At 40.7% G+C, this 27,576-nt stretch overlaps 1 protein-coding gene across 4 annotated transcripts; it reads right to left on the bottom strand.

Annotated features, from left to right (window-relative positions):
- Window positions 1–509: 509 nt before the first annotated feature.
- LOC109635608 (synaptotagmin-2-like) lies at window positions 510–27,576 on the bottom strand. Of its 4 annotated transcripts, none has more exons than XM_020096911.2 (9): window positions 27,240–27,576; window positions 10,268–10,499; window positions 9,986–10,146; window positions 7,789–7,920; window positions 6,945–7,112; window positions 6,071–6,238; window positions 5,584–5,701; window positions 4,702–4,835; window positions 510–4,534 (listed from the first exon to the last, which is right to left on the bottom strand). In XM_020096911.2, exons 2-9 carry the CDS (start codon window positions 10,473–10,475, stop codon window positions 4,319–4,321), a joined length of 1,305 nt encoding a protein of 434 aa, XP_019952470.1. In that variant the 5' UTR covers window positions 10,476–10,499; window positions 27,240–27,576; the 3' UTR covers window positions 510–4,318. The 4 variants fall into 4 exon arrangements, with proteins under 4 accessions (XP_019952470.1, XP_069389233.1, XP_019952469.1 ...); XM_069533132.1 differs by lacking the exon at window positions 27,240–27,576 and adding an exon at window positions 26,956–27,092; XM_020096910.2 differs by lacking the exon at window positions 27,240–27,576 and adding an exon at window positions 14,538–14,695.

The raw sequence follows: 27,576 nt of genomic DNA, 5'->3' as shown, positions 1-27,576 counted from the left end.
GAATATCCTAATTTCCATGACAACCGAGGAAACATCAGCTGACAGGGATCCAAGAATAAAAGTCTTAAATCTAAACTTAATATTTTTGACAAACGTGCAGGTTGATTTTGTTTCATGAAATTTATGTGGAAACTCTGAAAATGATCATGGGATGTCTGCCGGATTTATGTCTATATATAATTTGGATTATTTAAAGTTAGCCTAATATTGTGTGTATAGATATATATATATATATATATATATATATATATAAAACATGAAAAATGTCCCTGAACTCCCTAAAATTTGCCTCAACTGTGTTTGTATGACATTTTTTGGAGACACACCTATTTAAATACATATAACTCTCAACAAAACTTCAGTTCAACATCTGAGCTCCTCTCGCTGCAGATGTGCTGTTTTACTTTGTCATCCTCCTCGTGTGGTCACATTTGCTGTGTATGATGCCACCAACTGACCATAAGTGGAAAAGCAGCCTCTGATTCCATTTACACACCACACAGGACAAGGCTACTTAAAATGCCTTTATTTCCTATGATTACATTTTTTACAACACAGATGAGCCCTGACCCCTTCCCATGTTTTGGTTCCCTTCAGTTCTACAGAGTGATATATGAGTACAGTTTTTTTTTTGTCGTTTTGTTTCCACCTTTTGCTGGAAAACATGGATTTTATATGGAAATAAATCATGCAGTTCACAAAAATGGTACAACTACTGACACACGTCTACATCAAGACAAAACGAGAGTTGAGAGTCTGTTACTCAGTAAGTGAGTGAGTGATGACAGTCGTCTCTTTGGATGTTCTGCATCATGGCTACTGTACGTTCAGAGGATATTCACTAAAGAGGAAGCAGCAGGTCGGCAGTATTGCATTGCGAATGTGGTTCTGCACTGAATGGGTCGGCTCGGTGCTCAAGAGAGCATGTGAGACCGGGAAGACTGGGATTTTGTTGCCTGCATTGCAGAAAATGGATAAACTCATACAATTCCATCACTAAATCCCAAACAGTTACACCGAACCAACAAATACAAGTTCAAGTGGTCTTATTGCAAATACACAAAATACACAAAATGGAGATTATAGATTATGTGTAGATAGACTGGATGAGAGTGAGTATATTGAATGATTCTGAGAAAAGGTTTACACATGCTATATAAAGTTATGGATAAACTTAAATGTGAAAATGATATTCAAAATGAAAATGTGTTTATTCCTCCTCCAAACTTCATGGATGCATAATAACTTCTACTCTAAGAGATGGACTGTCATGGAGACTGTGATTATTCATCTTCATGGATGGACGGAGAAAACAAATCCCCACATTAGAGATGCCGTGATAGATACCGCATTCATATCTCACAGAGCATGCACGGGTGACACCACACCCCTGCACTCTATTAGCTAAACTGTGTGTTCACTCATACAGTGGCACTGGTAATGAAAAGATTATTGATTGCTTAATTACCAGACTGGAGCTACTTGAGAGAGCTACATCAATAATATCCAGTGATGATATTTCACACAAATTGATAAAAAATATTGCGTAATAAAGTTTTAAAAAAAAGGATTTGGTTCATTTTAGAAGCAAATTACTGATTTCACTCACTTCTAATGTATGATCAGACAGGTGAGAGCAGGTTTATTCGAATGGCAACATAATGAAAAGGTACAATTTAATAAAGTGTGAATAAAAGGAAAAATGGGCCACAAGTCAGTTACTGTATCTACATTTGATGAACTAAGACTTGACACTCATCTGGCAGGAGTAAATGAAGGAAACACTTACGGTACACTGAGATAGAAAATCAAGGAGCCAGCAAATATTCTCCTCTTTTTTTCAAATCTATACAGTTTGCTGGTCAGCGGCCGAGACAGACTATATAACAAGTGCAAGCAGAAATGAACAACAATTACATGACCTGTAGCCCGAGCACACGGATACACTGGGTTTAGCACAGAGGACACATACAAGCAATGACAGGAAATAAGACACTCGTGCAGTTTTATGAGAAAACGAAATAGATCTTCACATATGACACGTAAAGCAACCCTGCTATAACTCCAGGCTTTAAAGGAGCCCGATAACCGTATAACATGAATAATCCAGACATGTACATTCAGTCCCATTTAGCAAAAATACATACACTTTGCAGTCAGTGCATACAGGTTTTTTTTACTCTGTTTTATTATCAAAAATGACATAGAACACAAACACACATACACAATATAATAATGGTTCCTCTTTAAAACATGCTGCTATTTACATCATCTTGTAAATTCATGCTGTAGCCTATTCACAAATCTGCAGCGATGCATGGTGTTGATAATAATATAGCAGAAGTACTGTGGGTGGACCGGTCAGTGTGCTGCTGTTTCCTTTCTGTCACTTTTGTTTCTGGTGATGACACAGAGGCAAAGACAGAAGCTGAACACCTCATTTTGATTTTCATTCGCACACATTCAGAGGAGAAAAACTGGAACAACATAAGCCAGCTTCACTTGGACTCAACGAAAAAATGTATGTTTTTGACTTTAGGGAATTTCTTCACGTCATTTGATCAGTTGTCACTTGTGACTGCTTAGTGGAGGCATACTACTGCAGGGTGGTGATTGTAGTTCTTTGATTTAAAACAAAATCATACACTTATATTCATTTAGATACATTTTGGTTTCTAAATGAACTTGGTATTATTTTTTTAATCCAGAAGTGACAATTTAATCAACTTGAATATAGTTGTTTAGTTTTGAGGTTTTTTCTTTAATAATAAATTGAAATTTACCCCAGATCAACTTTTTTGGAAATGTGTAACTCCAAATAACTTTGAATAATTTTATTGTTTTTATTTTTTTTATTGAAACCAGGTGTTCAGTTGCTCTAAAGACTTTTTGCCTCCATGCATCTGCACGTCACACTAACATAGTAAGTCTTTGATAAAGTGAGTGTAGCACTTTGGCTCCAGGTTTATAAAGCTTGTGTCTGATGAATGGGATTTAAACGACTACTGTGAAGTGGGAGACATGCTCGATTCTGCAGCTCTATTTGGTTCAAGCGAATGGTCCTGCACATGTTTATTGTTTATTATGTTCGATGCTGCACTTTGCCGTGTTGAGATTTGCTTTGCAGTTGAATTCCCGTTCTCTTAAAAAGTGCAGTCACAGCTTACGCTTCACACTCAGTTCACTATAAAAACATCTGGAAATGCTCACTTAGGTTCATCACAAATTATTTACGTACTGAGGTGGGAGCGACAGAGCGTTCGTGTCAACTACAACATCCTTCACAGAGAGTTGAACGGATGTCAAAATAAAAAGCGTGAGGTGTTTTTCAAAAGCATCAGCAGAATTCAGAAGCATAGTCACAACTGTTTTGAACTTCATGGGTAATCCTCCTAGTGTCCTGACTTTCCCTGCGTGTAAGTGCGGTTTTACATCCAAGTGGTCAACGCAGCTCAAGACACATTTCTGATGGCACATTCACAGTGTCCCTGACGACCTTTGAACAATATTCACTCTGTAAAAAGTTCTGCCCTTCTCCACTAAACGCCGCATTTCTCAGAGTGTCACATATCAGGAAAGGCACCCTTGTATTCCTGTCCTACATTACATCTGTCTGAAGACACAGAGACGTGTGTCGGACCTAAATGCATAGACGATGCCTCCATGGCGACACAAACGAGTGACAGAGATCAAAACACTGCGGCGTCCCGGCCACACTGTACGCTACTCTACCGTGTGTATCGAATTCACAGTAAAATAAATCACAGCTTTCTTTTTAAAACATGTTGCAACAGGGATCGATGCATTCAATGACTTCATTCATTCTCAATTAACTCTTCTTGTATTACTTAAACACACTCTGTGCGGAAGATAGCCCAATACTACAGTACTTACTATTGCAAGTTATAGCACACTTATTAGCAGGATACAATACTGGGTGTGGTGTATGCAGAGCAGTGGGGGGTGGGGCGGGTAAAGCATGCTCAACTAAACTAAAGCTTTATTTCCAGTATTGTCTTCACAGAGACTTTTATTCAGTGTCAGCACCCTAAGAATCAGTTTCTAAGTTTCTTCGATCGTTCAGGAGCCAGTCCCCCCATAATTCAACGGCACTCTTCTCAGCTAAGGTGTGAGATGTGATGATTCATTTAAAAACTGTTTTATTTTTCCGACTTAACCATAAATGAGCGGGGTATTCTACGACGTCTCTTTTTTGCTGAGCAGTTTTCCTGACCGTGTGTTAAGTCATGGGTTTCATGCAAAATAGGGGCGGGGGTTGGATTTCTGAGTTAGTGCATTAGCTGGTCGGTGGAGCACGTTACTTCTTGGCGGCCAGAGATGCCAGCTGGCCATCGATATCCTCCTCAGGTTGCAATGGATGCCACTGGGCGATGGGACGGCGGGGATTGGCCAGCATGTCAGACCAGTGCTTCAGCCCTAAACCGGTCGCCTTGCTGCCCACGAAGATCTTTCCAATGGCGTCGTTCTTACCGATCTTGTCATAATCAAACACCGTGACCGCCACCAAGATTTTCTGAGTAGGACAAGAGAGAGAATCTGTGATTTCTCTGTTTTTGAGTCGTCACATTATTAAAATATGAGCACAGATTGATAGAAAAGATATTTCTGAAGAGAGAGAATCAGCTGTATTTTGTTACATATCAGTGAAATCCAAAAGATCAGATTTGACTTGTACTGTACCTGCATCTGTTCTAGGGGGATTTCAAAGCTGAAGGATTCATTATAATATGGGTTCAAGGTGTTCTTCTTCACCGTGGTCTTCTTCTTCTTCAGACGCTTACCCCCCTGAAGCAGCTGGATCTTCACATAAGGATCTGCAAAGGGCATCAACATGATCAACAACAGAGACCATCAAGGCAAGATTTGAAAATCTTCTTTGACTTCATTACTTACTAGTGCAGCACCAGTTCTAAACATGCACGTTGCTATGAACACACCCGTGATCAACAAGGTCCCAGCTGCTGCTATCGATTGCTAGTCGCGTGCTTATGATTTGATCTAATATTTTACTTATTGCATGAGTTAAAGAGGACCTGACTTCTAAAAGGGATAAAGTTAAAGATCACACATTCTTTAATATTTCAAGTATTCAATCATTTAATGTTTAAAATCTGAAGTTAAGGCAGCCTGCGTGGTCAGTACTTACTATTTATCTAAATCCATTCTTCCCTCTAACAGTGAAGTGTTCTCATGGCCACTGGCTGGAACAGAAACCCAAAGCTTGATCGATCGACCTCAGCAATTGTAATTCTACACCCTTTTTTTTTTTTTACTCACATGCCTTTGCTCATTGTAGCTGAAAATTTATATTTCAGCTGAATCATTCTGTTGGACTTATTTCTAAAATCCATCAGGCTTGTTAAGACGTTGCAAACCTCTGATGATGAATAAAGAGTTTTCCTCTGTGAAGATCATTTTCAGGAGATGTAACTGTGCAGTGGAACAGGGCCTCTTGTTCAACTCTACTGCTTTAGAGAAACAAAAACTGAAGACTAAACTCCTCTCACTAGCATAATGTAAATTCTGTTCACGGCATCTGCAGTGAATGTGACATTTCTCTACCAGATAATCCGCAGGCGTCCATCTTCTTTAGATTCTTTGCCTCCAGGATACAGACGGTGAGTTTTCCAGCGGTGGGGACATAACGGAGGGAGATGCAGATGTCTCCGAGTTTCTCAGGCTGAGCGGAGAGAAGAGACAGAAATGACAAGCACATGTTCATCAGACAGTAAAAACAGACTTCTCGTTTTATCATGGTCTGCTGTATCTTAAATTCAACTTGTAGATTATACTTGTAGGATCAGAAAGACGATATCAGTAAGAAACAGAACATGTATCTTACAGAAAGGTCGATCAATCAACTCAATTATCGAAAACTATGCTCCATATATAAACTAGGCTCCATATATTTTTCTTGTCAACAAATCCCATGAAAAGACTTAATCCGACAATGTGTACGTGTATTTGTTCTGGTCACGTTGGTCTTTTCTTAGGATTTGTTGACAGAGACCCAAAGCTCATTTTCAGTCAGTGTGGTTCTTCACAGCACCTCCTCCTGGTCGGCGCTCTCCAGATCCTTCCACTCCTCGATCGGCCGTCCGAGGTCGATGGTGTTCATGGGAATCTTCACCTCCCCAATGACGTCATGTTTGGAGAATCGGTCGTAGTCGTAAACAGACATCACCAGTGTCTTCCCACCAAGTTCCTCGTAGGGCACCTGATCAACAAATAAAGATTTATAGACTGTTTCAGACCTTGATGCCTTATTTTTTCAATGAATGATTTGAAGTTTTTTAAAATATTTCAAATGCATTTTATATATTCACCACTTGTTTAATTGACCATAATATTATTAAAAAGTTGCAGTGTTTATAAGTTACGACAGAAAATCTGGTAATGAGTGACTAACAAAAAAAGAGAAAATTAAAGGTTAAATAAAAACACACCCACTGCGTTTAGAGTCAATTAACATAAACAACAAAAACTGCCTGACTTTATAATACAAATGAAATAACATGATATTAGCTGATTCAATCAGTGAATAAATAACTGTGACTGTGAACGTCTCCGTGCCTGAGAGGAGGGACAGGATTTGTTTTTCTGCAGACAGGCAGAGCTTCCAGCGTGGCTCAGAGCCACTGGTAAGGTCTCTGCGGACCTTATTAGCCAGGACAGGAAAGAGCAGCATGTCGGCTGCACAGGCCACTGAGAACATACTCACATCCACATGAAGCTGACAAGGCACAGTGTCACAGCTATTACACTGGCACAGCATAAGGGACAAGAAGTCAGGGGGTTAAGATGTGTGCTCACATTCACATAAATGTTTCTTCCATGTTTCTTCTTGTGTTTGCAGCTGCACTGGTTCATGTGAAATGAAGAAGTGAGTGTAGATTTAATGTGTAAGGACGTGAGAAACTCGCCTTGAATACGAACGTCTCGTTGAAGACGGGGTTCAGGGTCTTCTTGTGCACTTTGGTGTCAAACTTCTTCTTCTTGTCAGGGAAGAGCAGGACTCGGACATAAGGATCTGAAGTTCCTCCCGAGTCCATGGACAAGAGGTCTGCAGCTTGGAGGATGCCGACCGTGACCTGCATGCAGAGGAGAGAACGGGATATGGAGTAAAGGGAAGCGTCAAAGGCGTTAATTTGACCAGACTTCTTTACTTTCATCTCTAGTCTCTGCTCTGTTTTTAAAGAATTTAGGAATTTAATTATTTCCTAATGTCATATCTACCTCTGTGCCCAAATGCTGCTGAGACCATTACAGTTGTATTTTCTGTTTTTCCGTACCTGTTGCAAAGCTAATCCTCTTAGTTTAATTCAGTCTCTCTGTGAAAAAGGATCATTGTCTTGCTCTGCTGGGGTTTGACAAAGCAGCTGTTTGTACTGTTGCCAGGATCAGCTCTTACAGGAATAGGGTGACATTTTGGGAAACACAGCGATTTGCTTTTTTTTGCTGTGAGTTAGACGGGAGGATCAATAAAGCTCTAATGTCTGTCTGTTAAATATAACGCTAGAGCCAGCAGGCGGCTAGCTTAGCTTAGCATACAGACTGGAAACGGGGAAACACAGAGCTGAAGAAGAAAACACCATCTGTTCACCTTCTGATGTTATAGTTATCCTGATAAAGCAATTTTTACGATAACATTTATGCAACACTATAAAATATGTAGTGATCTCATATTTTAAACTCACAAAAGTGCCAACTACGCCTCTTTAAATGTCTATAGTTCTTTTAAAGAGTTGACATGTGACAACCACAGACCTTTGTGTTCTCAAAGTCATAATCTATAGAGTACTGCAGCTTCCCCAGTTTCTCTTGTTCTTTCTCCTCTTCCTCTTTCTCCTCCTCGGTCAATCCGGTCTCTCCCTCGTCATCGTCATCATCCTGGTGTTTCTGTGGTTTGAACGTAGAAAAACAAGACCCAATGTTAAAGGTCAGGGACTCAGGAGTCAATGCAGGGCTTCCTATAGCAGCCAGCATGCCACAGACACTGGAAGTCCAGGAGTTTTTGTTTTTACATGGGAGATACATGTTTTGGTCACTGCTTACCTGCACAGCACCTGATGATAATAACATTTACAAGGGGAGAAATGGCTACTGGTAACACATAAAGACATGTTTATACACAGGGATAATTGTGCACACCTCTGTCTTCAGCATTTTTTGGATCACTGGGCATTTCCTTTGACATGCTTGTGCAGTTCGGTGACAGCCAGAGTCAGTGGAGGCATTGCATGCTAGTTCCACTAAGAGGGGGTTTTCCATGATATCTGAAATTAGCATCACTCGCTTGTTTGTCAAACGGCTCATTTTCAAGGGCTTTGACTTCACCAAATGAACAAGGCGATGAATGTTTGTCTAAAAACCCCTAAGGAACCAGCTCACAACAGCAAATGCCAATGCATATTGAATGGTAAATATAATATTCAGGCAAAGGAGATGACTTTGGAATAACTTTTAGCTGGATTGAAATTTGCTGTTTTATTACACCTACCCTCATTATTTTCACATTTCAGGAATATAATCCTGAACTTTTTTAATCTGCATGCCTTGTTTCACCTCTAAATTTATGTGGCACCAAAGAAATGTCTTTTCAGCTCAACATCATTACAATAAATGTCAGATCAGGATCAAAGGGCACAGCCAGCTATTTGAATAATGTCGAGTCTCATTGTTGTTTCACTCTTCTTCCTGCAGTTCAGTAAAAGCGTCACTGCCGAGGCGACCTTGACTATTAAGTGTTTTTCCTCTTTTTTTTCAGGCCATCCAGTGTCTCCACGTTCTGCCTCCTTCTTGAGTTCTACAGTCAAAGGGACAGATTTTTTTTGCTTTTCATGCAGTTTTATCATCGTTTCCATGTCTCCCAAACAACCAACCATGCCCTTTATCACATGCACAGATTAATAGTGTTAAAAGTGTCTTGCATATCATCTCTTAGTCCAATACTTTCCATATTGGCGTGAGTTACAGTTACATTGTCCCAGGAACAATGTGTTAGACAGTTAGACTCTCCTCTTTGGGGTTTATGGAGCACATCATAGCTTTCCATTGTTACATTCTCAAGCTGTCTCAATTCAAAAAAGTGAAAATCAGGAGGGAGTCAAAATAAAATAAAAAAGCACAGGAAGCTACGACTTTCATTCCATGAAACCCGCCTCCGCCCCGGGGGAGGGGCCAGAGAGCGTCAACGTGAGCTATCCACCTACCGTAGAGCGGGAGTCCACCACAGTCAAGAAACACGAGGCACACACAAGACAGACACAAAGCGGAAAAAGAAAGGAGGAGAGCAGAGAAAGGAAGAGATTCAACTCACAAGACACCAAACACACTACAAAAAGAGAGGCAGTCAACAACACCACCAACACAGCTATGATGAGAAATGACACCCGAATCTTCAGCTTGTTTTCACAAGTTGTCGATCGTCTTAATTAACTGTCACCGGAGCATGAGGCAATCTGTAGTGTTGTCAGACCTCAAATGAATAATTGGATTTTCTATTGTTTATTCATTTCCCAACATTTTCTGCACTTTGCTTCCAAAACTTTTCAACATTGTTGCTGGTCTCATGCATTCATCAGCTGTGAAATGCAACATTTTATGCTTGGCTACTGGTCAAATGAAACTTTCCTCCTCAGGGTTCTCATTATTCTTTGCCCCCGCATAACAAAGCGTGTCATTTTTCACCACGGGCCACAATGGAATACATCACACAATTAAACGACCACAACAACATCAAGTAGGGGAAGAGAGCTCTCCTTGTGTCCTCTACAGCCTGGCCTAAAAGAGCTGCTGGTGAAAGATCAAATTTGGTTAATGAATATGAAACTCATCAATAAGTGTCATAAACGATAATAAACATTTGAGTAGATAATTGAAGGTAGCACAGTGGAAGAGAAGAGGCAAAGCATCATCCAATCATGATCGTGTTGCGCTGACTTTTCTGCACGAGGCGTCATACCTCGCCATCCTGCATGTTCTTCATGTTGAAGCCATCCTTGCCCTTCTTCCCTTTCTTGTTCTTCTTCTTCTTGCAGCAGCATTTTTTGATTATGCAGAAGCAGCAGGTGAGGATGAGCAATGCGGCCACAACAGCGATGGCAATCAGAGCCCACGGAGGCACTGCCGGTGTCAGAACAACAGAGGGACAGTTTCAGTTGAATGGTATCTATGGTATTTCTCTTCCAAAAAACACTGCTTTGAATCTGAAAGGGAATTGTGAAGTTAAGGCAAGATTGCTTACGTGGGATTTTATCAATTTCATTCAAGAATTTACTCTTGATTTCCTCAAACATGTCATTCTTGTTGATCTCTGTGTTGTTGGAGCCAGACATGTCCAGAGCGGTGGTGGAGATAACAGCCGGACTGGGGGCCATGGTCACGGTGGTGGTGGCACCAGTGGGCTCTGCGGCCGCCACGGCCTGTGGCTGTCTGAACAAGTTAAACTTCATTGTCAAAGACTAGGTGCAGCGTCCCTGAGACACAGAGATGAGACAGACAGAGAAGGAGAGTGAAAGTCACCACACAGTCTCAACAACAGTTTGTTATGGTTTAGTTTGTAGAAGAAAACCAAAATCAAGAGAAGACTGGAATTACGATAGGTTACGATAAATGCAATATAATTAGATACAAGATATAAGATACAATGCAATACATTACGTTACGATATTACTATACATTCTGACACAATACAATCAGATTAGATTAGAATACAATAGATGCGATACAATACAATACGTTCTGATATGACACAATAAGATTAGATACTTAACTAAACATTAAGGGGAAACTGAATCTCCTCTGGACAGGCAAGAGAAAATGTCTCACCACAGTACCAAGTAAGTAAGGTACCCATCAAGGTCCACATATTCATCTGTACCAGCATTACCACAATCCTCAGTTACAGTAGTTTGAAGATATTACTTTAAGATCCATTGTACTTTTCATCAATTTTACAGATGATTTAAACTAAATGACTAGTTTATCAACTGATTAAGGGAAAGGAACGATGTAAACTCCAGTTCCAGCCCAACATAAATGCTTTTGATGTAAACCTGCAGCTTTTAAACCATGGATGAAAAACCTTGCTGAGAAAAAAAGACATCTGAATACCAACAACTCGGCAAACTCAAACTAACAATGAAGATCACGTAAAGCTCCAGAACACAAACTAAATGGTTCTTGTGGTGAAATTGTTGTCTCAGCTCTTCACATTCACTCTTAATACATCATAGCTCCTTCAGTTAGACACTAATAGATAAGAATGATACACACTCAGCCACATGCAAAGTCATCAGTCAAGTAAATGAGCGCAGATCAACTCAACTGAGAAAATCTTACAGGACATAAAACCCTAAAGAGACCAAACACATCCACTATGCAGATGATGTGTTAATTTACTGGTAGAGACCTGGAGAGAATTAAAGATCTTCCTTTTGAAAGAGGCTGATTGCAATTCAACTGTTAAAGGTAAAGTTTGAACTTTTGGGAAACATAACATAACTCCCTCTCTTGCAGACAGTTAGCTGTTAGCTTAGCTTAGTCTGGAAAAAGATTAGCCCCTCCAAAGCATAATCAAATGCACATGTGATGGTTACCAGTAATTTTTTACCCTAGTTTTTTTCCCCCGATAAATCAAACTAAACAGATTTAACCTGATTATTATCGAGCTTAAGATGTTCTGGTGGGAAAATGTTTCTTTTGGACTTAAAGCGAAGTTAAATGGTGCCTAGCTATAGCTCCATATTTGACATATTGACATGATAGAGGTAAGATTTTCTTATCAAACTCTCAGCGAGAAGGAACAACTGTCAAACTTTTCCAGTCAATGTGCAGGTAACATATTCTCCCTTAACTTGGATATAAAACACATATTTTATAGCTGTTGGGAAAACAAATCATTGATTTTACTAAACATATTTAACTACCTGAAGCTGAAAATTTGGTTGGTTGACTGACTAGACATAATCAATTTGTCTTTTATGCAGTTTTTGCCATCTTAGCAGTTGTAAGGATAAGTTGTTTGTGTCTTATTTCTTGTTTCGATTTAAAGTGAATGTTTTGGACAAAACAAAACAATTTTGAGGTTGTTAGCATGCGCTTTATAGGAAACTGGAATGCTCCTCTACCTTCGCGATAGTTGATCATTTTATAGCCCAGACAGTTAAGTAATTAGTGGAGAAAACAAATGGCAGGTCAATCGATAATAGAAATACTCATTAGTTGAGGCAGAAGAGGTGAAATAAACTCAAATCCACTCAGCAATTAAAGCTGCAGTGTAAATCCATCTCACCACAAATCAGAGACCAATACAACAAGTGCTTCCTCACAACGCTCCGTATTTTTTTTATCCTTTGGAAATTTAATCCACCGCAAACGGCCGACAAAATCAATTTACCTCTCAGCCTCAAGTGAGCATTACACTTTACTCCCTGTCTGCTCTTTGCATGACAACTGGTGACACCAACACACTATTAGCATTTACTGCAGAGCGCAGCGAGTGTCATTACTCTGGTCCAAATAAAGCCTGCTTCTTTTTTTCTTGACTCTTAAAATATAAAAAAATCATATGCTGCTGATAACTGGAAGCACTTGACAACTGCAAATCAATTTACTTTGGATTAAATTAGAATCATTATATTTTGGTTCACAGGGAGAGAATTATTTTCCACTAGTGCTCAGTTATTCTATTACTGTGAAAAAAGAAAGTCATGGGGATTTCAAAGCACAATTAATCTGTTTTAAGTCTATGAACAAGACTATTTTTATAGCAGCGTGATGCATTTCTGGGAAGTTCTAGTCTGACTGAACATTGTGATTGACTGTCATGCCTCCCCCCCACATGCATACAAGTGTGTGTGTGTGTGTGTGTGTGTGTGTGTGTGTGTGTGTGTGTGTGTGTGTGTGTGTGTGTGTGTGTGTGCATGTCTATCTATAGTTATGAGGGCCAATTTTGGTTTAATACCATCACTGGGGGACGTTTTGACGTTGTGAGGTTATTTTACATTGCGAGGACATTTTGTCTTGTCCTCACAATTACAAAAGCTTGTTTGAGGGTTAAGAGTTTGTTGTAAGGTTAGGGTTAGAATTAGTTTAGGTTAATGTCAGGCATTTAGTGGTAACGGTTAAGATTAGGATACAGGATAAGGGGATGCATTATGAGTGTCCTCACTAAGATAGTACAAGGTTGTGTGTGTGTGTGTGTGTGTGTGTGTGTGTGTGTGTGTTTACTTGTACAGATATCTTAGTGAGGACCATTTTGAACCATCAACTAGAGGAAATCTGGGAAAAGTGAGGACATTTTGGTCCTTTTGGTTTCTGACCCACTTTCAATGGTTGATGAGAGATGCTTGAGAGTCACGACTTGGTTTTAGGGTTACGATAAGGTTTCGGTTAGGCTTGAGCATCACCTCCCTTCTCCCACTCTGTCCTCACGAAGACAGATTTACAAACAAAGAGAACAAATAATTCTAAATAATTCCAGATTCCAACACAAAGGTTTATGCTTTAAATTAGAATAATACACGGTGAATCTTTAGCTATAGAGAAAAAATGTATCCTACGCTCACAGTGTGTATGTGTGTGTGTGTGTGTGTGTGTGAGAGGATGTCTGTATCATAACATGACAGGGAGACGACAGACTTCAGACTTTGTGGCCAAACAGCTTTAATTTAACATCATCTCTATCGACTCACAGGCCACCGATCAATAAACATTTCATTCAAACATGTGTATTTCAGTGATTCTCTCATTCTAACAGGTTGGATTTTGTGGTCAGACGCCTGCTGTTCACTCTTGGTACAGTAAAGGCCCGTGTGCTGCGGGCCAGCACATCTTTGTTGCTAAGCAATCCTGATAGTGTCTATCAGCTACACAGAACTGCCCGCATCAACCTGCCTATAGCTGAGGTGACCAGCCAATCAAATAACCAATTGGCTCAAGGCCAGTGTCAAGTCATTGCCTGCGCGCTGGGTATACACTCACGATGTGATTCGTGATGATTATGATTAAAGTTTGAGCTGCAGCAGGGGTCCCTCCTAGAAATGTGACGTTGTTTCGTGTCTGTGTCATCACCTAGAGAATCATCACCTTCAATCAGCACAGATGAAACATGTCAGCAGCTGTGAGAAACACAGAGAGACATAACTCAAGTCTCTAACTTCCATAGCTCAGCATGTTCTCCCTGTGCCGAGGACAGAGGCTGAATGCAAATACACTAAAACACAGTCATTTGTTTTAGTGTTTTCGTCTGTGCCATTAGCACTCTGTCCCTATATGTCTTTGATTTCTGCAGCTCATCCCAGTCCCAGACACATCCTGATTCCACATGATGTTCAGATACAGAGCGTGCGGTCACAATGCTACAGTTTATCATCACCGACTTAGTTTTGAACGTGCAGAACAGATCATCTCTCATAGCCATGTTCTACATCTGCTGGACATTTTTGAATCCCTACATGTCAAACACATTTGAGCCTCAATTTCAAAAATATCCCCAAAAACAATAAACTCACCAGTCAGATAAGGCGTTCCCCTTCACCAGGCGGCCCATCCAATATCAGTCACTGTTTGGGCTCCGGCTCCTCAGAGCTGTGGCAACATAGTCTGATCTCTCCCATAAACAGAGACTGCAGTCTCCTCTCACTTCTCTCCACTGCAGCACTACACCCCTCCTCCTCCTCCGCCTCCTCCTCCTCCAACGCACACCATCTCCCCCCACCCTCCCCCGTCACACACCTCCCTACTCCCCCTCTCTCTCCCTCAATGTAATGCGTGCAGCCTCTCAACCCATTTCTCTCCAAACACCCCACCACCTCCACCCCACCCCCAAAACCTCATTTATGATGCTGCTCACACAACTGATTGCAGCATGCCACTCTTTGGTCGAGAATCGGAGGGCATTTGTAAAAGATCAATATGCACAAGCTTTGGGGTGGGGGTGGGTTTGTGTGATGCATTACGGAGGTAGGAGAGATATTGTACGACAGCTGAGAACTCTTCGAGGTGCGCTGGCTCCACAAATGCCATCACGCCAAGCTCACGCAATTAATTGGATCTCAACAATTGATCTCAGAAGTGCGATATAATGCTCCAGAGGGATCCTCTCTTGTTAAAACCTTTTCAAAAAACCAACAACTGAACCCGGGGGATGATTAGGTCAACTTGTCTGCCTTTCACCGATCTCTCAGGAGGCTCGTCAACCATGATTGGATTTGAACAGATTGCAAAGCAACAAATGCAACCCCACAACATGGAGCCTAAAACCATTACATCATGGAAACAACTGATCTATGGACAAAGAATCAATGCAAACACAGTGTGTGTGTGTCTGTGAAGGCTTGAAAATTAAACTGTGGGTAATAGAATGGAAGTCCTTGCAGCTCGGCCTTGCATTACTTCCGCATGACACACTGGTCTAAAATCTGCAAATGCGTTAAAATGCCCCTCAGGTAGTTCTGTACATATTTGAGGCCTTTTTCAATTCCAGCGTTCAATCTTTTCCCCTGGTTTTCTCTTGAAATCCTCTTTTCCTCTGCACTCTCCTTGGGGAAATACCTTTCTGTGTGCTCGTTTTCAGCCAGCAGCTGTCAGGAGTTGCTGTGAGAGGTGGCTCCTCTCCCTGCACTTTACCATGCAATGAGCTGCTCCGGCCACAGGGGGGCAGGAATCTCATACAAAACTGCTGCATCACAGAGCAGCACCCTTTCCCTCTCTCTTTTCCACCAGTGTACTGCAAAGGTATGCCCAGAGATATTCATACTCCATATATTCAACAAATCTGGTTTCAACAGTGAAAGTGACTCATGCATGAAAGTGACTCATTATTTACAGAAATAATCACCGAGGTCTTTTGCTTTATTTGAGCTGGATCTTTTCACTCAGTTCTCTGCATTTTTCTTTTTAAGTGATTTTACCTTTTATCACATTTTCTATAACAATTTTTTTTCGAATACAGAGTCAAATGATCTTTCCTGATCTATTTGAAAATGAAACAGCACAAGTGAAAGGGATTCGTTGGCTGAGGTAGGAGTGAGGAGACAACATAAAAATAATAAGGAGGTAGTTTGGAAGAACTACTGTGGCAAGGTGAGGAGAATTTATGGCCTCAGGAGAGAGATGCCTGAAGTTAAAGACGAAAGTGAGATGGAATCAGGATTTGTTGTGGTGAATTGAAAACCTATTCAAATCATGTGGTTGCTTTAAATGAACATTATATATATATATATATATATATATATATATATATATATATATATAAAAAATCTCTTCTTCCTCCCATTGAACAAAAATTTAAATTAAATATTTGGATATTGCCCTTTTGATGACAATTGTCAGAAACATGAACATCTAAAATGGCAGAAACTATTTACGAAAAAAGTTATTTAAACATGACTATGACTTTTTAAATTTGGTCCATGTTCCTTCTGCTAACATGGAGGGGCGGGGTTTACTGTACTGCTGCCAGCCAAGATGATTTGGCTTTTTGGGAGCTTTAATGTTTCACTGGCTGTGTCCAAACGTGATTTAATTTGCACAAAAGATCCAACAGGCTAACTACTGAACTTTAGAAGGTTAACAGAGTGTATGCTATGCTAAGCTAACAGGCTGCGAAGATAGAGGGGGTGGGGTTTATGACCTATACTGCAGCCAGCCACAAGGGGGTGATCGAGATGAATTAGCTTCACTTTTGGGAGTTGTTATTTCGTCCATCCTCATATCCCGTCTATAGTTTGTTGAGAATGAGGCTGAAAACTGTCTTTTTGTATGAATCAAACAACCAGGAACTACGAACAGAGCAAAACCAGCTGTCTATAGTCTTTATGCTAAGCTAAGCTAACAGACTGGTTGTATTTTCATTACCTCACAGACATGAGAGTTGTGTCAATCTTCTCATCCAACTCTCGACAAGGAAGTAAAAAAAGCAGCTGTATTATATTTCCAGTAATGTTAAACTATTTTTTCAGGATTTTACACACTCTTCTGTATATTTAGCTCTGTCTCAGGTTGTATTAAGCCGTTTTCAGATTGACAAGTTCGGAGAATTGAGTCTGGACTTTAGCCGGACTTTGCCTTTCGCACATGCACAACACAGCGGGACGTTATCTGCACAGATGCGTCAACAGCAACAAATCCTCTGCGTTATTTAGGCGACAGGTGAAGCAGAAAGAGGCAGGAAGCGATATATTAATTCTACAGCTCTCGTCACTCTCGTTACAGAGAAAGTCTGCAAAAACCCTGAAGCCTCTCACTCTGACTTTTGTGTTGACAAGTGCACTCCGTGTCTGACAGCAGCTTTATAAACAAATTCCCTTTCCCAGATGAATTTGAAGAATTTTACTTTGATTTTCCTTCTTGTTGTTCCTTTAATTGGTTCTAAATTATTTAACAGAGGGAGACACTAAAACAAAAGAAGAGATGAAGTGGTTCGAACTCCTGCAGAGGTTAGAGCTATTAAGTGGGATGAAACTTTACCTGCGAGTTAAACGACACACTCCCAGCTCACGATTCATTGTGCTGCCTCAATGGGAACTTACAGTCAGTAATCATAAAGTGGTATTTAATTCTGATGTTCACAGCAGCACTCACTTTAAATGTGCATTGTCAGAGAAATCTACTTGGCAACAGCAATAACTTAATTCACTCAAAGGTGGATTGAGAAATAAATTGCAAACAGGGAAAATGGATAAAGTCTAAATGGCAGACGGCCAAACCGAGCAGTCCATTCACCAATGGCAGCAGAAATCCAATACATATCAGATATGAGACTAATAACCACGTCATTCTCAGTGAAATAAAATTTTACCAAGGCTAATGGTTTACAATGAATATTTATTTTTGGGGCCAAAATTAATTCATATAAATTCAAATGTATCTTCTGCGTTGTTAATGCAGTTTACATTTTACCCTCTCGTGAGGGATCAGAGTTGGGTCTGCAGGAGCTTTTCCATAACTTTTCACCAACAACATAAAATATATCAACAAATAGAAAACAACAATATTGTATGTTCAGTCAGTACTAATCTGTGTTTTATGTTCCAATGAAATAACCGTCAGTTGTTTTTCTTCATATAACCTTCACATCAGTGTGTTAGATTTTATATTCTACTGATCTGTGTCATTACCTGGTGCAATGATGCAATTTTTCGCACTTGGGTGAAATTGATGGTGTCATAGCTTAAAAATGTTAAGATACTTTTCTGTAACATGTGACAAATGACAAACAGGATTTAACTGTCTGTCCACACTTGTTTTACTTCACTCATTGCTATCATAGAGGCTTTGCCATCCAAAGGAATTAGCTGTTGTTGTTGACAAATCTCTCTCTCTCTAAAAAGCCACTGTGTATGACCTGATCACAACCAGACCCAGTCAGAGAGCCAGATATTTCCCTCAGGAGTTGATATGAACAAAAAGGAGCAAAAACACAGTCAGTGTAGGAGTTTTATTCACCCGGTGGCCAGAAACTATAGTGAACAATGTGGCTGGTAACTACTGAATGAGTGAATAAGCTCACATTTGCTGATGAGTTCACAATTTAGCTCATAAGGTGATGACGTTCGTCTGTGGTCATCACGACTTCTGACCCATGGGGTCAGAAACCAATCATCCATCCATTCATTCTTTATCTATACTGCTTTGAGGGTCATTATGGAGTGGAGCCAATCCCAGCTGGTGTTGGGCGAGAGGGGGATACACCCTAGACAGTGTATTGCAAGATCAACGTATAGAGAAAAAACTAAATTTTCAAACAAACTCATCATCATTGGAAACAATATTCAATAGCAGACGGATAATAAGTTTGATTTCTGTAATGGTATTTCTTTCTTCTGTATGTGCTCAGTAAATGGTAGAATTCACGACCTGATTCCTGACTCAGCAGCTTTGGTGTGTAAGAGTTTAGTGCAAGGTCACCACGCAGTTACAGCCAGAGCGCCGTGGGATACTTCAGCTCACCCCTCACACTTTCATCCCCCCAGAGCATTTGAATAAATAAACCTTTCCCTTCCGCTCGACTAGTCATTCTCTTCGCGGAAAGGACAAGTCAGGCCAAAGGACGGTGCTGCACTGGGACGTCGATCAGAGCAACAGCACCACTATCAAAGCTCCAGATTAACAACACGTACGCAGACGACAGCTGGTCCGACGTGCGCAGCTGCCAAGTTGTGCTGGGACGACTTCGGCCAAATGATTTGTCTCCTGTGAGGCAGCACAGAGGATGTGAAAAAGACTGCACCCTGTGAGCTCCTGCAGGGAGTGCTGCAATGCAGGGGTGTCACAGAGAAATGCGAAGCTGGAAGGCAGTTTGTCCAACAGTCAGCCGCTTGCACTCTTTCTCCGTTTCCTGCCATGCCTCACTCCTTCCTCTTCTGCCATGCTTTCATCTTTTCTTTTTCTTCTATTATTCTTTATTATTCTACCCTCTCTGGACTCCCATCCTGTCCCTCTATCCATACACACACACACACACACACACACACACACACACACACACACACACACACACACACACACACACATATACATGAGGACATTCATTGGCATAATGCATTCCCATCAAAACTAAATGCCTAACTCTAACTCGAACCCTAAAACCAAGTCGTAACCCTGAAACAGCCATTAAAGGCAGGTCAGAAAGTGAGGACCCGGCCACAATGTCCTCACTTTCCCAAAATGTCCTCACTCATATACTGTAGGCTCAAAACGCTCCACAAAGATATCTGCACAAGCACACGCACACACTCACACAAACACAGGCCAGATATTACTGCAGCATAAACAATGGTAAACAGAGAGGAGCATATGGTCAGTGTTGGCTCTGTTGCAGCAGTGACTGGGTGTTTTGGAAGTATGAGTGTGTGTGTGTGTGTGTGTGTGTGTGTGTGTGTGTGTGTGTGTGTGTGTGTGTGTGTGTGTGTGTGTGTTTGTGAGTGTGAATGTGAGTGAGTGTGAGTGAGATGGCTGTCAGATCTAACTGCTTTTCACTGTAATCAAGTTACTGCCATGATGATACCACAGCGTCAGTCTCCTCAGTGAAGGACGGGGAAATATAATCAATAACCGATCAACTGAACCATCGTCCATCTCATTGTCCCATAATATCACTGATTACTTCATGATCTGGTTTCCTGTCCTTCATTAAAACCTAATGAAACGGCGTCATACACTTTTATTAATAAAAACTTATCGGGCAGCAAACCTCCATCATATCTTGATTATACACATTTTATACATATTTGCTCCACCAGATGTCTTCTCTAGGATTCACTTGGAACTTGTTAGAACAACTTTGTCATAATAGAGTAACCTTCAGAAAATGTTAATTGGAAATTTTCACAAGGATTTTATCTCTCTGGGTGAATTCAAAGTGATATTTAAAAAGAGGTGTAACTTAAAATTGTCATTGCTACCCCTAAACCACACTGTGCCACGTGTGTCTGTTGTCTCTTATCTGTTTTTAACATTCTCTATTTCCTTTCATTCTTGTTTTTATATTCTTTGCTTCTAGAATTGTGTCACCTTGAAATGATGTTGGTGGCCAGGTCTAACTTGGAAAACAGATTTTAATCTCAGGGGTCTTCCTGGTTAACAGAGGTTAAATCTAATAAAATCATACACTCTCCCAGGTCCCCGAAATTCACAGACCTTTTGAAATGCAGCCATCATTGATGGAATCGATCGCACCTTGATTAACCTGCTGTACAGAGTGTCTGCCATGGATAAAGTCTATCAAAGCCAGTGTGTTGATTTATTCAATCTGAAGTTGGAGGATGAGGCTGATGAAATTCATAAAACATCAAATTTAAAAAACCTACAACAAACCGTATTCTTACTTACAAGAATGTTTTCATTTGTTATCCAGGGTTCATCCCTTTGTAATGTGGAGCTCCACTGTTGCTCCAACAAGGATTAAAATACAAAAAATACTAATCCTGGTGCCATAGACAAACACTAGAACACAAAATATATATCAATACGTGACTGAAAATAGTCTCCAACAACAACAACACAATTTTATAAAAAAGAATCAATATTTTCGAGAAATAATTTACAGTTTTTGTGAAAGTGAATTGGTCTGTGTCAAAATGCCACAGACAGGATAATGACTTGTTATTGAGGGACTGAGACACAAACACACACATTTATCTTTAAACAAAGCTCAACAACTCAGAGTGAATCAGCAGCATCAGCATTGGAAGAACCAGACCTGTGTGGGAGAAGATGCTGTGTGAGCTAAAGGTCGATCCTCAGGGCCGAGGCTGACCAGGTGCTACATCAGCGGACGAGTCCCCTGAGTCAGACATGTGAGCTGAACTCCACCATGATGACGAAGCGTAGCACAGCAGGAGATGTGTCACCCTCATGTCAACTTTAAAAACCGGCAACTTAAATGTTGCTCCCTTCGATGAAAGCGTTAAAACACTCTGGGTCCATCACCATAAAACTCTCCGGTTTATTGCCACTGATTTTCATGACGAAAGAAGAGGAAAACATTTCTGATCACAGGAGTAAAACTAACAACAGTAATTAACCACATAATGTCTTTCCTCTAAATTTCCCCTGCGAGTCCATCAACATCCGTTTACTAAAAAGAAAATTATGACGCCCACAGCTATTTTCCCTTTGGTGGCGAAAACTAACTGAGACAATCACAAACGAGAAGTTAGATTCATTGGCCGGAGAGTTCAACAACAACAATCCGACAAACTGTGTTTGTGCTCGTCCAGTTACAAAAACTCACAATGATTGTTGCTTGTTGTGCAACATAAACAGCTGTAAGCCGCCACAGCCATTTAATTTCAATGAAGATGGACGACATGACAGCTCCCAAAGCCAGAGCGTCTCACATGCCACCTGGTGGCTGGCTGCAGTATAAACCCCACCTCCTCCATGTGAGTGGAGGGGACATGAGCCAAAATAAAAAGACAAAAAAGATGGTTTCTGTCACTTAAAGTAAATCTTATCACACTGAGTTATGTTCAGGTATTTATGTTTTTATAAATTTGGCTTTATGCGCATTATATGCTATAAAAACAGGGTGAAACGTCATGATAGACAGCTGAGACTGACGTGATCGGTGAAGCACGTGTTCAAATGCAAGATGTTTTGGCTTCATTTCTGGACGGTGGGAGGAGACGCCTCGTTCTTTAAATACAGTCGATGAGTCATATTAACACAATGACGTCTTGATAACTAACAAAGTACACGAGACATGTTTGTCTCCACACACATTCTGTTTTCTGCTGGTGCTGAAAATAGCCGGACTCACTAGCGCTGGATATTTGGTGCACTTAGGCAGAAGAGCAGGAGGGAGAGAGAGAGAGAGCGACATTTAGAGACAGAGAGGGAGGTAAAGAAGAGGGAGGGGATACATCTCCCCACTAATGGAGGATGTGTTGCCCAACGACACAGATCTGGGGCAACATGACAGAGTAGTTCTGGGTAAAGAAAAGCCAGAGGGGACGGAAGTTCAGTCAGTAATTATCTGACCCTTCTGTCCTGACTTCCTACATTTCCTCCTCTTCACTTGTGAAATTAGACGCATTTCACATCAGGTTTAATCCAAGACTTTTGTTAATTAAGTAGTTATCGTAATTTTCTCATTAACTTGCATGAATACAAGAGCTGGATGTGTCAGTATATTTTGATAAACTTCGTTTAACACTGCGTTTATTTCACAAGTAGATGGAGATAATTTACTTTAATGTTATTATAATTCCTGGTTATCAAACCTCTGAATTCAGCCAGCTCAGACTGCAGGACTCAGAATGACCAGTAGGGAGCACTGTACATAAACTCTTTAATTTACAGAGACATACAGTATATAACATCACAGAAAAAGTGATGTGCAATATTACTTTTATAATTTCATGTACAATAAAATTGTTATTGTATCTTTGAAGCAGGATTAATTAATCTATTATATATTGATTTATCTTATTTTATCTTTTCTTTCTGACTATTTATACACTAACCACTACACTTCACTGGGAAATACCAGAGATTTTGGTTCGCTATATTTATCTAAACACACAATAAGAATATATCACCTACAGACCGTTTTAATGAGTACTATTACTTTTGACTCATTTTAGTAGATTTGTTGGCAATTACAATATACTTACATCGCTCTATAAATTACTCCAGACATTGTTGTAGTATTGATATTTTTCTTAATACACTGTTGCCTTAGTTTCAACCTTTACAATTTTTTCCACATACAGACTCACTCTCTAGCGGAAATAGTACTTAAAAATATTAATCTGCCCCTGAAGCACTCAGCATTGATCTGCTGAGGAGTATTGATCATCCTCTGTATGAGACTGCAGTGGTTGGACTGAAACAGGCACCAGAGACACGAGCATCTTCTCCACCGAGGAAACATTAAGTAAATAAAGCTCAAGACAAATCAATGTACAAAAGTAAGATGTCGTATAATATTGGATTTTATCGTTGTGGAAATTTAATTAATCATTTATCTAATTCTCAATATGATCGAAAGTTAAATTTTTCACTAGCTAGTTTAAGCAAACTTTAGATTGTACATTTATCAGAGCTTTTTATAAAGACTGTTTATAAAGATGAGTCTCCACCTCCTCCCACAATCCAGAAGTGAAGCTAAACTATTCGAGATACAGAAGCTGCCAGCTTGAGCCTTTGGAGCCAGAGTCTGATCGTTAGCAATCAGTGGGAGGAGCCGCGGTAGCTAAGTTCCATCAATACACATGCTCGACGAATCACAAGTCAGTCTCAGCTGTCAATCATGACGTTTCAACACATTTCTATCGCATCAAATAACTAATTAAAACCAAAGTAACCAGTCAAACAGATGTTGTCCCAGTAAATCTGCTTGTGCTCCAACACTTTATTTTTTCACCTGTATATCTTGTGCATTGTTACACCCCTCTCTCCCTCTGTTGGTGGATGTGGCCTGCTGCATCTTCTCCACTCATTCCTCAGCTTTTTGAGACACTAGCTTATTGTGTTCTTCTCAAGTCTGAAAGCAATTTAGATGAAGAGGGACAGAGGTTGATACGCTTCTCTTTTCAAGGAAGGTCGAGCCTCAAATCAATTCCATTCCATCGTATCCTCGGGCGGAGAGGTGTTGTGCTAATGGCGTTCAACGGGTAGAAGAATGCACTGCAGCACTAGCAAAACCGGTTCAGCAACTTGCACCGTCTATCAAAAGTCTACACACTGTCCTATAACATCACAGCCATCAACAATATCTCTCAACACAAAAACATCAAATCCCATTTTGTGTTCTGGCTTTACTGCGTATATACCGACTGTAGTAGTAATGATCCAGACACCGTGTGTACAGTATAAATGAAAAACATCTGCAGCATGCTTCATGTACACTGATGCACCTGACAGCCTGTGAATGAGGATCTCAGTTTAGTCAGGACAGGATTATAGGCTGCAGTAGCAGAATCCCATTTCATGAGCCATCGAGCATCAGAGAAGCTCGGGGGGGTGGAAACTCAAAGGGCTGAAGCGATGCGTCCTGATGACTGCAACAACCGACTACAACAAGAAAAACATTATTAATGTAGATCCAGTGAACAGACTGGGATGATCAGGGACATGTCTATGGACCAGTAAGGACCGCTGGAGGGTTTAGGATGTTACCAAGTAAACATATATTTGTTTTCCTGTGGAGATGTTGTTTGCTGACAACAAGACACGAATACATTTGACAGAATGACTAATATCATAAAACAACACGAGAGTCCCAACTGGCTTCAGAAAGTCTTTTCCATTTTATCATGTTGTAGATTTAACTGTAAATGGATAAAATGCACAAGATCATGTTTTTTGGTATAAAAGGGTCTTAATACTCAGGACAGCTCCCCAAAAGTGAAGACAAATCATCTCCATTGCCCCCTGGTGGCTGGCAGCAGTGCAGGTCATAAACCCAGCCTCCTCTATGTTAATGGTTGAGACACAGGCCAAATTAAAATGTCAAAGCAGAAGACGTCAAATCAAAATTTCTCTGGGATGATTTCTGTGATTTAACTTAGTTCTTACAACAATGATGCATGTTCAAGTTTTTCTAGTAAATTTGGTTTTAGTTGGTTTTTATGACATGGGGTGAAACTTCATGATTGACAGCTGAGACTGACGCTAGGTTTGGTAGAGCGTGTGTATTGGCAGGACGTCACTGGCACAAGATGCCAGTGACTGCGTGCAATTTTTTATGCAGTCACTTTGCTCCATTACCGGAAATGGAGAAACGTCATCCATCTTTATTTACAGTCGATGGTAAGTAGCCTACAATGGAAATGCTGATGTTAGCATGTGGGCTAATAGCGCCCAGTTCAACAATAGAAAAAAAAGGGATTGAAAGAAAGAGAGATTGTTCTGTAATGTTACCAGGAACTTTGAATTTAGCTGACAAGCTCGCCACCATTTTGTTGAATACTAAGTGAGACTGAGGCCAACGGGGATATCAGCCTCTAGTAATAAACCAACATCTCCACAGACAGACCGTTAGCGAGGATTAAAAGATGTGTGCTCACATATTTTTGTGCCTCCAGGCACAGGCAGTAAAACTTGCCTGAGTGCACAAATTCAGCAGGAAATGCAAAAGGATATTTTCTGACTCTTTGCAGTTTTTGATTTTGCTTTGAACTCTTGCGATTAATATCTTGCCTTGTCTTTTTTGATTGGCCACATCAGTACCAGACTTAACACTTAATGAAAAAGGTGATTGATTAAATAATTAACATTTAAAGAGCATATTGATTTATAGTGCACCTAACCCTGCACTCGTATCGCATCATTAGGTCACACATTCACTTTATATTTACTGTACTATCTGCTATTTGAAGGTATTTTACATTTAACCTGCAAAACATCTACTGCAGCACAAAATGCACCAAGGCAAGTGCACACGTTACAGCACAGAGGAGTGTGTGAGACACATTGCAGCAACACACACACACACACACACACGCCTTGTTTCACCTCTGCTGAATCCAAAAGGAAGCCCTCTTTTGGCGCACGCACACATGCACACGCACACACACACGTACAGGCACACACTCAGGAGTATCCCAGCCATGTACTCATAACGTCCCCAGGGACAGGAAACCACTGCATCACCTGATCTCTCCTCATCACTGCATTATAATCAGCCTGGTAACATAAAGTACCAACACCCACATCGGTACCTGTGATAACATTTCTTCATCAATACGAAAAAAAGAAGAGGCGCCTGTGAGAGGACACGAGGAGGACGTGCTTTTTAAACATGACAAAAAAAAGTACAGATGCTTCAGCTGCAGGTAATCAGTGTCCATCAGAGGCCGTAATGCGCCAAATTTCAATGCACATTAATAAAAGCCTTCTGCAAACATCTTCCATCACAGTGAACTAAAGGAATATTTGCCAACAAAGCATTGAGAGAGAAGGAACCAACATCATTGTATTAATGCAGCGACTGCTGATGAGACAACGCAACGAATGTGAGCGCAGCCCGCTCTGCAGGCTCTTACGTGGGCCCTTCACTCCTGCTGGCTCAGCACATTTTACTTTGCAACACACTCCCTCAGAGCTTTTACTGTGGAGCAGTGAGCCGACTCTCATCCTCCTTCTACATGCTGTCGAAAGAACTGTAAAGAAAGACTGAGAGAAAAATGATAACATGCCAACATACAGGAGCTTATTCTTCATCTATGTCTCTTTTTTTGTTCATGAAAACATTTAGTTGTTAGAATGTTAGAATAAAGAAAAAAGTAAGATCTGAATGTGTTATCGTCTATAATAAACAAATGAAAACAGTTTTAGTTGGTTTATCGCTCTACTGAGAAATAAACTCCCATCTTAAGATCTACCCTCACACACACACACACACAAACACACACGTTTGTTTTATTATGTAACATGATACTGCAGCACTACATGATGCTACGCAGCATGAGGACTTACCGGCATGCTGTAAAAGTTCCACTCTCTGCATTAAAATTAGAAGGCGACTGGCAGAAAGCTCACACACCGTCTGCTCTAATTACCCCTGAGCCAATTGTTCTCTCTCTCTCTCTCTCTCTCTCTCTCTCTCTGCAGAGCTTTCTGCAGAGCAGCATGTGTGTAATGAGGCTAGGTGCCTCTGTGACAACCTGGCACACAGCAACGCCTGAGTTACTGATGGAGCTGTTTAAGAAAAGAGAGGCAGGAGAGAGGAGAAGAAAAAAAAAAAAAAAGATGCATCTTACCTCAGACAGAGATGTGCTGCCTCCCTGGAAGCAGAGAACAGGGCTGGAGAGACTCTTGAAAGGAGGAATGAGCAAAGGAAAATCTCAACAAGCTGCACTTTGGTTGATCCCACTCTCAAAAGATATAGAAAACTCCTTCATGGGGGGTCTGTTCCTGTCCGTGAGCCCCCTCCCCTCCTCTGACACTCACACACAAGACTTCTCTGGGCTCAGGCTGCAGCTGAGGTGAATTCACACCAGGTACAGACGAGAAATCAAGACACACTCACACAGATTAACATTGTTCTGACACTGAAATCAGCACAAGCATCAGAGCCAGGGCACTTCCACTGCTGTA

The sequence above is a fragment of the Paralichthys olivaceus genome, chromosome 2 (assembly GCF_024713975.1).
Source record: "Paralichthys olivaceus isolate ysfri-2021 chromosome 2, ASM2471397v2, whole genome shotgun sequence".
Classification (NCBI taxonomy): Eukaryota; Metazoa; Chordata; class Actinopteri; order Pleuronectiformes; family Paralichthyidae; genus Paralichthys; species Paralichthys olivaceus.
This window is presented reverse-complemented; position numbering and strand designations above follow the sequence as displayed.